The sequence below is a fragment of the Salvelinus sp. IW2-2015 genome, linkage group LG35 (genome assembly GCF_002910315.2).
Source record: "Salvelinus sp. IW2-2015 linkage group LG35, ASM291031v2, whole genome shotgun sequence".
NCBI lineage: Eukaryota > Metazoa > Chordata > Actinopteri > Salmoniformes > Salmonidae > Salvelinus > Salvelinus sp. IW2-2015.
Genome location: NC_036874.1, coordinates 10659196 through 10675743, shown reverse-complemented (window position 1 = coordinate 10675743; position 16548 = coordinate 10659196). Strand labels below are relative to the sequence as shown.

The 16548-nt window shown below is 43.3% G+C and overlaps 1 protein-coding gene across 1 annotated transcript in view; it reads left to right on the top strand.

The window, feature by feature from the left end:
* The window catches only part of agmo (alkylglycerol monooxygenase), a 40903-nt gene extending 38174 nt beyond the window's left edge, over window positions 1–2729 (top strand). Inside the window, 1 exon segment of the mRNA XM_023980061.2 lies at window positions 2115–2729. Coding sequence (XP_023835829.1) covers window positions 2115–2195 — 81 coding nt within the window. The 3' untranslated portion in view covers window positions 2196–2729.
* The last annotated feature ends 13819 nt before the right edge of the window (window positions 2730–16548 follow it).

Genomic DNA, 16548 nt, shown 5'->3' with positions numbered 1-16548 from the left:
GTATTGTGTGTAGATTGATGAGGGAAAAATGTGTTTTAATACATTTTAGAATAAGGCTTTAACGTTTTGGGAAAAAGTCAAGGGGTCTGAATACTTTCTGAATGCACTGCATGCATGCATGCATGCATACATACTTACACATGCGTGTGTGTGCACTCGTGTGTATCCCTGCCTGCGATTGAGGGAGTATGTGTTTGTGTCTAAGAATCTCCTAGCCCTGTTATGCAGATGTTTGAGTATTGCATCTCTCTCTCTCTCCCTCCCTCTCTCTCCTAATGTGTACTGTCGGCAGGCAGGTTAGCCATATGGACGGGAGGGGAGCTCTGGAAACATCTCATTACAAGTCATATATCACACTCCTGACAGCACCCATTCTGCGCTGTTTTCATTTCAATCATGAGTGCAGCTGCATGGGGGAACTCAGGGCGCCACCATGTTAACCCCCTACTGCCCACGACTGCCACAGGTACCCCAACGTAGGGAGATGGGGAGTCAAAGGTATGAGAGGAAAGGCTACCCTCTCACCTGGTGGTGGCTTTCTTGACTATTCAATATATCACTTTATTTATCACATGATGGCAGAATAGTCAATGCAGTCTCGACAATACTGTAGAAGTGTATCCTCCTTGCTCAGAAACGTAGAACAGTATGTTCCGTATCTTGATTTGGACCCAAGAAAACAGAAACTACTCAGAAATGAAGATCTACCACATGCATTTCTATTTGTCCTGCTCTGAGCCCATTTGTTTGACTCATTGGTGCTCTAACGAACTACCCTCTCTTGAAATCAAAACAAAGTGAGTGAGAGTGGATTTGTTGAGATTCCTACTTGGTGAACCAGTGTTCTCTGTTCGTAGTGCTTATTTGCAGACGATCAAACCCCCGCTTCCGCATGTAATCTATCCCACATGCAGTATTTTCCCAGAGAAGTCTATTAAAATGTAGCTTAGTACGGCCAACAGAGAGATGGGAGTAGAACCAACACAGCACCCCCGGTCGATCCAACAGACAGCTCGGCCTGTTATGTGATTTGTGGGGTACTCCTGAGGCCTTGCTTCACTTTCGATCCCAACCCATCTCCAGGATGGGTACAGCTCACATCACAACTTCATGTCTCTGTAAAGTGCTGCAGTGTAAAAACGTATGTCCACCCTAGACGTTGTGACTTTGGTCTCAGGCCCAGGTTGCCTCCCTCTCCTTCTTTTCTCTTTTCTTCAGCCGCCCTCCTTCCTTCCTTCCCTCCCTCCCTCCCTCCATCCTCTCCTTCCCTCAGTGGGGAACCTGTTGCCAGGACAGGTAGTGAGGGGCGGAAAAGCGGTGGGACATTCCAGGCCCTGTTGTGCTCTCTCACTCCCTCCCACTCTCCCTCTCGGAGGAAAACAGCTGTGGCGTCCAGAGGAAACGCTGCTTTTTTCCCATCAAGCCGTTGCCTGTGATGGACAGGGGCCTGGTTTGGCTTGCTCTGCGAGGTAGGATGCAGTTTATGGGCCAGATCACAGAGGGAAAGGGGGTCGGGGGAGGAGGGACAGGCGCCACAGGACAGCTTTTGGCAGAATTTTCTGGCATATTCCCCCGTGGCGTTCGACTTCTTGACCCCAACATGAGAGCATCATGGGAGATGACTTTGCCCTACTCCTTAACCTTTGCCGTTCCTTATGTGTCCCGTGCTAATATGTCTGGCTCGCAGTTCTTCTTTCAATCATGTATGAAGTTAACACAGCATGTATGATGCTGTGTTATTCTTCTCCTTTATCAATTGTGGGGCGGATATAATATCGATCCTTCCTTACTATCCTATGTATCTAGATCTGTCAGTCTGACCATCATGTCCAGTGCACATGAATGAATGTATACAATGGTACACCAAAAATGAGGGTAAGAGAATGAAGCAAATCAAATCTACTTTGAAGCAATCCAGAGTATTTTGGAAACATACGTAAAAAAATGTAACGTTTGTTTGGGGTAAGTGCTCACGAACAGCATCTAGTCCCAACAAGATGTAGGTGTAAAATGAGTCAGTCATTACTCACAGACACCTAATAAAGTAAAGAACAAATTGGCCTAACGCCTCTCCCTCTCTCTCTCCCTCTCTCTCTCTCTCTCTCTCTCTGTAGGCCTTTGTCTCCATCTCCCTGCTGTACTGGGGCCTGCAGACATTCAGCCAATTGATTGCAGTCAAGAAGAAGACAACATGAGCTTGTCAGGTCCCATTGGCTTACTGTACCTGGCTCCATCAAATGTTTGAAGGACTTTAGCCATGACTTTATGTAGCTACACTTTCCCACATATTAACCAACATACAAGCTTCTATGAATCAAATATTATATATAATGTGCATATCTTGCCTCATAATAATATTTGTTTATGTTTTTAATCGGACAAGCATAGTATGTATGAATGGCCATAGGCACTATACCTTTATGGCCACGCTTAGTGTTTCTACGCTTCTTATGGAAGGTAGCTTTTCTGATTTTGTTCAAATTGTACTGTTATATGGTGCTATTCAGTGATTGATTGATTACAATCAATGTAATACATTCCTGTTTAGTGAGCCATTGAGAATATTATGAATGACTTTTAAAACTGTATTCACCTACACCTTTACCTGTACAACAAATACCTCCTAAAACTGCAGGGTAACTTTTCCTAGGATCCCTTTTTTCATGACATGTAATACTTCTTAACTCTATATTTTTCAGTTCCATTTTTGACTAAACAGTTTTCTGTTACCAGTCTCACTCATCATTTTAGCTGGTCTGTAGGCCAGCAGTACAGCATGCTCGACTAAATTAGACACATTTCTGGGGGGAAATGCTGTATTAGATATTCATGTATTTTATATAACTGAAACTGTGATTAGTTCGTATTAGGGCATCTGAATAAGTAACACTATAGTAGAAGCCTTCTCTACTTCACTACCATGGGCTGGAAAATAGTTTCAGGATTCTGCACCAGGTGGCACTATTGTTGCCTTAAGACTGCATTCATTTTATAGATAAGGTTGCCCCTAGACTCTGATCTTGGATCAGTTTTGTATTTTCCCAAATAATAGTTCAGGTATGGATTGGAGGAGGAAGATCTGTACCTGGGGTTGCCTAATACAGGTAACTGACAAAATAATAGAAACGCTTGAGTAAACAAGGGATTCAAAGTATATTGAAAACAGGTGCTTCCACACAGGTGTGGTTCCTGAGTTAATTCAGCAATTAACATCCCATCATGCTTAGAGTCTTGTATAAAAAAGCTGGGCTGACCATTATTTTGGCTTCCATGCCTATGTCCCCATAGGATGAGAATGCCTCCATCCACAGGGCAAGAGTTGTCACTGGAGCGGTTGTGGGGGCGATACCAGAGAGAGTGTTTTCCACCACCATCAACAAAACACCAAATGATGGCATTTCTCATGGAAGAATGGTGTCGCATCCCTCCAACAGAGTTCCAGAATATATGCCAAGGTGCATTGAAGCTGTTCTGGCTCGTGGTGGCCCAACGCCCTATTAAGGCACTTCATGTTGGTGTTTCCTTTATTTTGGTAGTTACCTGTACATCACACTGTGGGCAGCTGGCCTGGTCATAGAATTTTTTTAAACAAAAAAAAATGTTGGTAGCCTACCCAATAGAAGCCTAGTCAAACTGCAGAAACACGTGAGTAGACTCGTAGGCCTACAGTACATATCTCTGGTGCCTGTTATTCAATGTCCAATGAGCTGTTCACTTACTTACCATCGGGCATACGGTATCGGAGTATGAGGTCTGATACCTATAGGCTCAGAGACAGTTTCTACCTACAAGCCATCAGACTGCTGAACACTTGAACTGGACTGGCCACCTGCTCACCTCCTCACCTTAGCACACATACACCCACACAGACATATACTTTTGTGTACAAAACATTTAAAAAACACCTGCTCTTTCCATGGCATAGACTGACCAGGTGAATCCAGATGAAAGCTATGATCCCTTATTGATGTCACTAAATCCACTTCAATCAGAGTAGATGAAGGGGAGGAAACAGGTTCAAGAAAGATATTTTAGCCTTGAGACAATTGAGACATGGATTGTGTATGTGTGCCATTCAGAGGGTGAATGGGCAAGACAAAATATTTAAGTGCCTTTGAACCGGCTATGATTGTAGGTGCCAAAAACTGCAACGCTGCTGGGGTTTTCAAGCTCAACAGTTTCCCGTATGTATCAAGAATGGTCCACCACCCAAAGGACATCCAGCCAACTTGACAACTGTGGGAAACATTGGAGTCAACATGGATCAGCATCCCTGTCAAACACTTTTGAGACCTTGTGGGTTGGGTTGGAGGAGGGGTGGGGGCAATTCAATATTACGAAGGTGTTCCTAATGTTTGGTACAGTATATTCAGTGTACATACACTGCTCAAAAAAATAAAGGGAACACTAAAATAACACATCCTAGATCTGAATGAATGAAATATTCTTATTAAATACTTTTTTCTTTACATAGTTGAATGTGCTGACAACAAAATCACACAAAAATTATCAATGGAAATCAAATTTATCAACCCATGGAGGTCTGGATTTGGAGTCACACTCAAAATTAAAGTGGAAAACCACACTACAGGCTGATCCAACTTTGATGTAATGTACTTTTAAAACAAGTCAAAATGAGGCTCAGTAGTGTGTGTGGCCTCCACGTGCCTGTATGACCTCCCTACGCCTGGGCATGCTCCTGATGAGGTGGCGGATGGTCTCCTGAGGGATCTCCTCCCAGACCTGGACTAAAGCATCCGCCAACTCCTGGACAGTCTGGGTGCAACGTGGCGTTGGTGGATGGAACGAGACATGATGTCCCAGATGTGCTCAATTGGATTCAGGTCTGGGGAATGGGCGGCCAGTCCATAGCAGCAATGCCTTCCTCTTGCAGGAACTGCTGACACACTCCAGCCACATGAGGTCTAGCATTGTCTTGCATTAGGAGGAACCCAGGGCCAACCGCACCAACCGAGGATCTCATCTCGGTACCTAATGGCAGTCAGGCTACCTCTGGCGAGCACATGGAGGGCTGTGCGGCCCCCAAAGAAATGCCACCCCACACCATGACTGACCACCGCCAAACCGGTCATGCTGGAGGATGTTGCAGGAAGCAGAACGTTCTCCACGAGTCTCCAGACTCTGTCACGTCTGTCACATGTGTCACATGTGTGAACCTGCTTTCATCTGTGAAGAGCACAGGGCGCCAGTGGCGAATTTTCCAATCTTGGTGTTCTCTGGCAAATGCCAAACGTCCTGCACGGTGTTGGGCTGTAAGAACAACCCCCACCTGTGGACGTCGGGCCCTCATACCACCCTCATGGAGTCTGTTTCGACCGTTTGAGCAGACACATGCACATTTGTGGCCTGCTGGAGGTCATTTTGCAGGGCTCTGGCAGTGCTCCTCCTGCTCCTCCTTGCACAAAGGCGGAGGTAGTGGTCCTGCTGCTGGGTTGTTGCCCTCCTACAGCCTCCTCCACGTCTCCTGATGTACTGGCCTGTCTCCTGGTAGCGCCTCCATGCTCTGGACACTACGCTGACAGACACAGCAAACCTTCCTGCCACAGCTCGCATTGAGCCACTTGTGTGGGTTGTAGACTCCGTCTCATGCTACCACTAGAGTGAAAGCACCGCCAGCATTCAAAAGTGACCAAAACATCAGTCAGGAAGCATAGGAACTGAGAAGTGGTCTGTGGTCACCACCTGCAGAACCACTCCTTTATTGGGGGTGTCTTGCTAATGGCCTATAATTTCCACCTGTTGTCTATTCCATTTGCACAAAAGCATGTGAAATTTATTGTCAATCAGTGTTGCTTCCTAAGTGGACAGTTTGATTTCACAGAAGTGTGATTGACTTGGAGTTACATTGTGTTGTTTAAGTGTTCCCTTTATTTTTTTGAGCAGTGTATATCCACACAGACACACACATATACATTCATGCTATACACACATCACAACCGCTGCTACCATACTCTTACTATGACTGCTGAATACTGCACAATTTAAACACTTTCCCCCCAATCCCCACTTCTCCAAAACACGTGTAAATATTGGACTATACATTGTGCATTCCTGTATTATACTTATGCACAAAAAAAAAATCTACTGAGCTATTTACTGTACGTATTCTTATATTTTATTATTTCTTGTTGTTGCGTTCGTATCCCGTACATACAACTAATGACACTTGAAACAATGTCTCTGGTTGGTATAGAAGTGTATCAGAGCCACTAGAATCAGCAGCTGAGCCCTGGTCCTCTGATGCTACTGTTTGTTTTGTTGTTGTGTGAAAACACTGTGAATTATTCCAAAACATACAGGATAGTAAACCGTCAGACGGCTTCTGTCTCACATATTCCCTCAGCACTGTTTGATATTGCACTGTTGCTTTTCAAAATGCCAGTATTTTACACAGCATATGCCAAATAAAGCTAAATAAAAGATGTGTTCAACTCAGTCAGTAGTATTTACTGCAGGTTGTTTTGGTGTATGAAAGGATATCACATGCACTGTTATTTGGAGATACACAGTTAATAGGCAAGCCTACTCCTTTTTACCTCCAAGGACTTTATTTGTTATGTACATTTTAGCTCTGTGTTTGGTTGATCCTGTCACTTGACCTGGATTTTAACCTTTATTTTAAGCCTTTTACAGAAATGATAATTACACAAAAAAAATGAAGCAATTGTCATAGGATGGTGCTGGACCATCTGATCCAGGTCAGGTGAMATGATCAACCAAAACACAGGGCCCTTGACTTATGTTCAGAGGTAAACTGGCTCTGGCAGCCAAAACAGCCAAATACTACATCTAAATGTGAATTGATTTTCATTGAGATACGGTTCTAGAAACATAAAGCCCTGTACTTTCATATCAAATCAAAATAATTTCAAAAATGCAAAATATACAGTTTAACACTGTTTTAACAGTATTTTTCAGTTACAAAACTTTTTTGACATCCTTCCATTACACACAGGTGTTCAGAGACGCTAGATATCTCTTAAGAACAGCTGGTCGTCTCTGCTTTCGTAAACAAGCGCTGTAATGTGGACATTTGGCCATGTGGGGACCTAACCATATAAAGGTGTGCAATAATTTAACATTTTGTTTTTTGAAAATTATTTCTCGTCGATATGAAAGTATCAACGTTTAGACAGAGCATTTGGGCAGCATCAGACCTCTCCCCCTCCAGCATATAGGTACTTGAAACAGCCACGTAGGCACGGATGGACCCGGGCCCACCCACTGGGGAGCCAGGCCCACCCAATCAGATTTAGCAACAAAAAAACATTATCATATTTTTTTAATGCTCTACTTGTCAGTGTTCCAAATGGGACATTATTTTTCGTTTTACCTAAACATGCAGGTCAGGGTAGGGGACGAGGTTAAGGATAGGGTTTAGGGTAAGGTCGTCCCAAGGATCTCTCTTAGCATCTACCGTTTGAACAGATTTTACCCACAATGCATTTCGCTTTGGAACATGCCATTAGGCTAATGTTCCCCAATTACCATCTTCCCACAAAGCCGGCTTGCCTGTCACAATCTCTGACCAGAAAACATGAAGGACCTCTCTCTATAATTAAGTGGAAAAACAATTAAGCATTAACATTACTTTAGCTTAACTATGTGCGTTTTAATTGATAAACATGATCCGTTTTGGTAGCAACATTAGATCATAAAATGCATGAACAGGAAGGGTAACCTATTTGTACTGGGGGGCTGCAGAATGTTGTTTGGTAACAATCCTATTGCCGGCGTTCCGACCTCAAACATTCATTTCTTCTCTTTTCACAGGGGATCAACAATATGCAACTTCGGGATAATATCGGACATTATACAATAAGTAAATGCCTTTCTCATATCCAATGAACAGTTGTAATAAATGGCTCATTTATCAGCAATCATCAGTTGAAACAGTAACAAAGAGTGCTCCCCCGCCCCTGTAAAAAAACGTAGGGATATGTCTGAAGTAGACCAGAAGAGTTCTGGCCTGAGGGTCGCAGTAAGTAGGCCTACATTTTTCCCTACAGGTCAGAATGCTTGGCTGCCAAAATTGTATTTTATTTTTCAAATTTTTTCAATTTAGTCTTATTTATTATTATTTTTATTTTTTTACCTTTATTTAACCAGGTAAAACCCATTGAGGTTAAAAACCTATTTTGCGAGGGTGACCTGGCAAGAAGGCAAAACAGGCAAATAGCAGCGTGTACATAAAACATTACAGAAAAATACAGAATACACACAAAAGACAAAGTGTCACAAGTTAAAGATACAATTGAAGATTAGAAACAACTGCAGTTATCACAAACAGTGTTGTCGATCAGAGTCTTAAAAACAGGCAAAGACACTAACTCCCCTAACTTTAAACTTCTGAAGCATGTCCCAGAGCTGGGGCTGGATATGGCTCGACAACGTACCTCAATCCAGGGATGGAAGATGTCGCTGTACTGCTGCTTATCCCAGTTGACAAATTTAGATGATTTAAATACTGTTCGTTTTTAATTCAACTGCATTTTTCATCCTCATGCTAGGTAGCAGAAGCCACAGCAGCCATTTTGGAATGTCATGTAGAACGTTGCGTTAAACAACAAAGGATAGTCAGCAAAGCAGGCAGCAGAAATGTAACCATCCGAGATATCAAAAGGATAGTTTTAAGGCTATATGGTGTTTTGTTTACATTTACAAACATTTACAAAAATTGAACTAAACCCATGAAGCATTTCTAAGTTATATTCTTCAAGAATCAATTGGTACATATAATTAATTTAAGAGTCCAAAAGTAGTATAACCGGTGTCAGTGTGCTGGCTTACCATGTAGAGCTTCCTCCTTGAACTTGAACCAGGGTCCTCTAACTCGCCAACACACATGACCACCCGCTTGACAACGTACGAGTCGTTTGAGCTATACAAAAGCTCGCTGTGGAGTGATGTTACGATACGCTATTAACTCTGTTGCAGTAGCGTAACCTTTAAATGAGTAGGGCACAAGCTCTGTGACACCGATCAATGTCTCTTTTAGATAGAAATTAAGCTACAACCATAGGCTTCAGAATCCCATTTGACAGGATTACTTCTCCAACTCACTCCACCTATCATCACTTCATGATTGAGACGAGCCAAAGCATACCGTCTCATTTCTAAGAATTTCTCACCTTTCGGAGGCTCTATTGGGAAATAAAGGCATACAAATGCCAGACTCAATGTTTGAATATAATGTGTCAATAGAAGAAGTGTTGCAATTCGTTCTACGTTATGTACAGAGCGTGTAGGCTACATACATTTGCGAGGCTGGTGGTTATGCTGCTTCTAGATGTGTACTGTTTGTCTTTAAATGTCAATTAAGCGTGTTTTCTGTGTATCGGTCTATCATGTATATCTGAAATAGAATCCTAACTATAGGTAGTAGAATTGGGCTTGTTGCATCTCTACACAAAGCTTTGTTAGTTATACGGCTGTGGGAGAATTCTCCCCCTGGGTTTACCCTAATGAAAAAGGAAAGACAATAAGAATAAGCTCTCACCCTTGTGCCAAAGGAAACACAATGCAATTAGGAACAGTCATTTTCGCCTACAAACATAATGACACCTCAATGAAACCTCTGTATATGTTTTCCTCCACTTCCACTTGTTCTGTCTGCGACTTAATACTTCATTAGACGGACTGAACTAAATCGTAAATGAATGCAATAAGACTCAGACCGCATGACTGCATGAATGTCCACTTTACTGCATGGCACACCGTGTGCATCTGTTCCCTAGTCCAAGAATACTATGTATCAAGTAGTGACATCACACATTAAGGATGCCCATTGGTGTCAAACCTATTACACGACACCACTATTTGTGAGATTTCCTGTATGAGATGTTACACAGTAATTGTATTGTACCTGAATTGTTTTGTTTTGCCCTCTTCAGTAGCTGCAGTGAGAGACAGCATGTTATACCTGTAGCTGATTTCAACACATCAATGTTTTGTGTTACGACAGCGTCATTTTGTCAGTTGTCACACGTTTATGATCGAAATTTACAAAAGCCTTTTCTCTGACTAAAGAAAACATTGTTTCCTCTCCATCTCAGTCTAAAACGATCCAAACAGCTCCACGATAACATCCAACAAATGAAGGTCTTCCACAGGCCCCCGTTTATCACTCGCAGACAGAATTAGTGGGTGAGTAAAGCATCTCTGCATCTCCCGCGGGGAACACCAAGCCTTCAACACAAGATGTCAGCTGTGACATGACCTGCGTCAGTAGCAAACAACATTCTGCTGAAGCCATTTTCTAACTCAGATATGTTGTTCTAACCAGGGTAGCCTAGTGGTTAGAGCGTTGGACAAGTAACCGAAAGGTTGCAAGATTGAATCCCCGAGCTGAAAAGATAAAAATCTGTCGTTCTGCCCCTGAACACGGCAGTTAACCCACTGTTCCTAGGCCGTCATTGAAAATAATAATTTGTTCTTAACTGACTTGCCTAGTTAAATAAATATAAAAATGTGTTTTTCATCACCTTCTTGTGAATTTATAACAGACAGACATCAACAAGAATATGCATAGACACGAATGCTATTTACTGTCATAGTGTCTTCCAAGACTGAAAGCTTCTTCGTCGGAAAGCTTGATTCAATCTCTGGTCTATTCTTGTCTTAAACGTCCCCCACTGAATAATAATAATTCTGAGTAAACGCCTATAGTATGGACAAGAATGGCACAGTGGATTGTAATATACACTATATAAACAAAAGTATGTGGACACCCCYTCAAATGAGTGGATCTGGCTATTTCAGCCACACTCGTTGCTGACAGGTGTATAAAATCGAGCACACAGCCGTGTAATCTCCATAGACAAACATAGGCAGTAGAATGGCCCTTACTGAAGAGCTCAGTGACTTTTAACGTGCCACCTTTCCACCTTTCCAACAAGTCAAATAATTGCCCTGCTAGAGATGCCCTGGTCAACTGTAAGTGCCGTTAATGTGAAGTGGAAATGTCTAGGAGCAWCAACGGCTCAGCCGCGAAGTGGTAGGCCACACAAGCTCACAGAATGGGACCGCCAAGTTCTGAAGCGCGTAGCGTGTAAAAATCGTCTGTCCTCGGTTGCAACACTCACTACCAAGTTTCAAACTGTCTGTGTAAGCAACGTCAGCACAAGAACTGTTTGTCAGGATCTTCATGAAATGAGTTTCCATGGTTGAGCAGCTGCACTAAAGTCTAAGATCACCATGCACAATGCCAAGCGTCGGCTGGAGTGGTGTAAAACACGCTGCCATTGGACTCTGGAGCAGTGGAAACACATTCTCTGGAGTAATGAATCACGCTTCACCATCTGGCAGTCCGACATTTAGCGGATGCTAGGAGAATGCTACCTGCCTGAATGCATAGTGCCAACTGTAAGGTTAGGTGGAGGAAGAATAATGGTCTAGGGCTATTTTTCATGTTTCGGGCTAGTCCCATTAGTTCCAGTGAATGGAAAGCTTAATGCTACATCATACAATGACATTCTAGATGATTCTGTGCTTCCAACTTTGTGGCAACAGTTTGGGGAAAGCCCTTTCCTGTTCCAGCATGACAATTCCCCCGTGCACAAATCAAATCAAATCAAATTTTATTTGTCACATACACATGGTTAGCAGATGTTAATGCGAGTGTAGCGAAATGCTTGTGCTTCTAGTTCCGACAATGCAGTAATAACCAACAAGTAATCTAACCTAACAATTCCACAACTACTACCTTATACACACAAGTGTAGAGGGATAAAGAATATGTACATAAAGATATATGAATGAGTGATGGTACAGAACGGCATAGGCAAGATGCAGTAGATGGTATAGAGTACAGTATATACATATGAGATGAGTAATGTAGGGTATGTAAACATAAAGTGGCATAGTTTAAAGTGGCTAGTGATACATGTATTACATAAAGATGGCAAGATGCAGTAGATGATATAGAGTACAGTATATACATATACATATGAGATGAGTAATGTAGGGTATGTAAACATTATATTAAGTGGCATTGTTTAAAGTGGCTAGTGGTACATTTTTACATAATTTCCATCAATTCCCATTCCCAAATCAAGGTCCATACAGAAATGGTTTGTCGAGATCGGTGTGGAAGAACTTGACTGGCCTGCACAGAGCCCTGACCTCAACCCCATTGAACACATTTAGGATGAATTGGAACGCCAACTGCGTACTCCCAACATCAATGCCCGACCTCACTAATGCTCGTGTGGCTGACTGGAAGCAAGTCCCTGCAGCAAWGTTCCAACATGTAGTGGAAAGCCTTCCCAGAAGACTGGAGGCTGTTATAGCAGCAAAGGGGGGACCAACTCCATATTAATGCCCTTGACTTTGGAATGAGATGTTCGACGAGCAGGTGTCCACACACTTTTGGTCATGTAGTGTTCTGTAGCTTAATCTCCCCTCCATTGCTTCCCTGCTCTCAGCATTAGGAGATGAATTACAGACACTGCATTTTCTTCCTACATCACTGACTCTCTATGAAGATAACATTATGCCAGTGTGATATCATCAAAGCACTTGTGTGAGTCTAAGAGTGTTCCGCTCAGTCGACCAACACTAATCACGTTAGCAGTCAGCTGAAACACACTGTGGCATTCCCCTGTGCAATGCATTTCAGTATCTCTCACCTCTGACATGTCAGTAATTGCAGGATATGCTGTCTGAAATAGCCGTAACACCTTTCCAACATCGATAGCCATATAGTAAGAAACTAAAACAACATCAGCTAACTCTCTCTCCTCTGCTCTCATCCTTTTAGACCTATCGGCTGCCTTTGATACTGTGAACCATCAGATCCTCCTCTCCACCCTCTCCGAGTTGGGCATCTCCGGCRCGGCCCACGCTTGGATTGCGTCCTACCTGACAGGTCGCTCCTACCAGGTGGCGTGGTGAGAATCTGTCTCCGCACCACGTGCTCTCACCACTGGTGTCCCCCAGGGCTCTGTTCTAGGCCCTCTCCTATTCTCGCTATACACCAAGTCACTTGGCTCTGTCATATCCTCACATGGTCCTCCTATCATTGCTATGCAGCACGCACACATTAATCTCTCCTTTCCCCCTTCTGATAACCAGGTGCGAATCGCATCTCTGCAATGTCTGGCAACATATCAGTGGATGACGGATCCCACCTCAAGCTGAACCTCGGCAAGACGGAGCTGCTCTTCCTCCCGGGGAAGGACTGCCCGTTCCATGATCTCCATCACGGTTGACAACTCATTGTATCCTCCTCCCAGAGTGCTAAGAACCTTGGCGTGATCCTGGACAACACCCTGTCTTCTCAACTAACATCAAGGCGGTGACCCTTCCTGTAGGTTCATGCTCTACAACATTCGCAGAGTACACCCTGCCTCACAAGGAACGCGCAGGTCCTAATCCAGGCACTTGTCACTCTCCGTCTGGATTACTCAACTCGCTTTGCTGGGCTCCCTGCCTGCCATTAAACCCTACAACTCATCCAGAACACGCAGCCCGTCGGTGTTCAACCTCCCAAGTTCTCTCACGTCCACCCCGCTCCTCCTCTCTCCACTGGCTTCCAGTTGAAGCTCGCATCCGCTACAAGACCATGGTGCTTGCCTACGGAGCTGTGAGGGGAACGGCACCTCCGTAACTTCAGCTCTGATCAGGCCTACACCCAACAAGGGCACTGCGTTCATCCACCTCTGCCTGCTCGCCCCCTACTCTGAGGAAGTACAGTTCCGCTCAGCCCAGTCAAAACTGTTCGCTGCTCTGGCACCCCAATGGTGGAACAAACTCCCTCACAACGCCAGGTCAGCGGAGTCAATCACCACTTCCGGAGCACCTGAAACCCCACCTCTTTAAGGAATACCTAGATAGGATAAAGTAATCCTTCTAACCCCCCCCCCCTTTAAAGAGTTAGATGCACTATTGTAAAGTGGTTGTTCCACTGGATATCATAAGGGATGCACCAATTTGTAAGTCGCTCTGGATGAGAGCGTCTGTAAATGACTTAAAGTAAATGTAATGTAATGTAATGTTGCACTACAGCCAAACAGAATGGACAGAGCAAATGTGATTTCTTCTCCCACTGCATAAAATGTTCTAGTGACTCATGTTATGGTTTATAGCCTTGTGCTACCAACTGTCAGCATGGCACTGGAAGGAGTACACACACACACACACACCACACACACACACCACACACACACACACACACACACACACACACACACACACACACACACACACACACACACACACACACACACACACACACACACACACACATTCGATAGGACACATCGATCAGACAAAGCTCCACTACCCCATCCCATCCATCTTCAATCTCTCCAAACCATAACTCTGTCTTGTCTTGTGCTCTTGTGCCCTGTCTTATACTGTAGAATTGAGTGATGGATGGTGAGATGGAGAAGTTGAGAGAATATAGAGGCCTATTTGGAACGAGTGATGACATGAGGACAGTGKGGAGGAGGTCTGTGGAGAACAACTGTCAATCCCTTCAAAGTTCATGCTCCCATGCACCTCTCTGTGGGCATTTACACAGTGTGAGGCCCAACTGTCCAATAGGTAACTATCAAAACAGACCGCCAGCCACTAGGGACCCGTATTGTAGTTGCTGGAGTATACTGGGGATGGCACTTATGTAATATCCTATTATTATACACAGCCAGCCAGCCATACTAGATCGCCAATCAGCGGTCTRCTCACATGAATATGTTTAATGACCGGTATACGCCCACACCATTCTGTTTGTTGGAGTACGCCTACACCATTCCAACAGAGAAAAGCTTATTTTTAACATATTTAATTAAAAATAATTAGAAAGGGAAACTATTTCACTCATATTGTAATTAATTACAGGTCATATTTCATAGAAATCTGGAAACACTGAACAGTTACTTTATATATACCTTATATAATGTGTTTACAGTATACGGCTTATATACAGTTGAAGTCAGAAGTTTACATACAGCTTAGCCAAATACATTTAAACTCAGTTTTTCACAATTCCTGACATGTAATCCTAGTAAAAATCCCATGTCTTAGGTCAGTTAGGATCACAACTTTACTTTAAGAATGTGAAATGTCAGAATAATTGTAGAGAGAATGATTTATTTCAGATTTTATTTCTTTCATCACATTCCCAGTGGGTCAGAAGTTTACATACACTCAATTTGTATTTTGTAGCATTGCCTTTAAATAGTTGAACTTGGGTCGAACGTTTCGGGTAGCCTTCCACAAGCTTCCCACAATAAGTTGGGTGAATTTTGGCCCATTCCTCCTGACAGAGCTGGTGTAACTGAGTCAGGTTTGTAGGCCTCTTTGCTCGCACCCGTTTTTTCAGTTCTGCCCACAAAGTTTCTATAGGATTGAGGTCAGGGCTTTGTGATGGCCACTCCAATACCTTGACTTTGTTGTCTTTAAGCCATTTTGCCACAACTTTGGAAGTATGCTTGGGGTCATTGTCAATTTGGAAGACCCATTTGCGACTAAGCTTTAACTTTCTGACTGATGTCATGAGATGTTGCTTCAATATATCCAAATAATTTTCCTGCCTCATGATGCCATCTATTTTGTGAAGAGCAGCAGTCCCTCCTGCAGCAAAGCAACCCCACAACATGATGCTGCCACCCCCGTGCTTTACGGTTGTGATGGTGTTCTTCAGCCTGCAAGCCTCCCCCTTTTTCCTCCAAACATAACAATGATCATTATGGCCAAACAGTTCTATTTTTGTTTAATACGACCAGAGGACATTTCTCCAAAAAGTACGATCTTTGTCCCCATGTGCAGTTGAAAACCGTAGTCTGGCTTTTTTATGGCGGTTTTGGAGCACTGGCTTCTTCCTTGCTGAGCGGCCTTTCAGGTTATGTTGATATAGGAATTGTTTTACTGTGGATATAGATATTTTTGTACCTGTTTCCTCCAGCATATTCACAAGGTCCTTTGCTGTTGTTCTGGGATTGATTTGCACTTTTCGCACCAAAGTACGTTCATCTCTAGGAGACAGAATGCGTCTCCTTCCTGAGCGGTATGACGGCTGCGTGGTCCCATGGTGTTAATACTTGCATACTATTGTTTGTACAGATGAACGTGGTACCTTCAGGCGTTTGGAAATTGCTCCCAAGGAAGAACCAGATTTGTGGAGGTCTTGGCTGATTTCTTTTGATTTCCCCATGATGTCAAGCAAAGAGGCACTGAGTTTGAAGGTAGGCCTTGAAATACATCCACCTCCAATTGACTCAAATGATGTCAATTATATTATCACAAGCTTCTAAAGCTATGACATCATTTTCTGGAATTTTCCAAGCTGTTTAAAGGCACAGTCAACTTAGTGTATGTAAACTTCTGACCCACTGGAATTGTGATACAGTGAATTATAAGTGAAATAATCTGTCTGTAAACAATTGTTGGAAAAATTACCTGTGTCATGCACAAAGTAGATGTCCTAACCGACTTGCCAAAACTATAGTTTGTTAACAASAAATTTGTGGAGTGGTTGAAAATCGAGTTTTAATGACACCAACCTAAATGTATGTAAACTTCCGA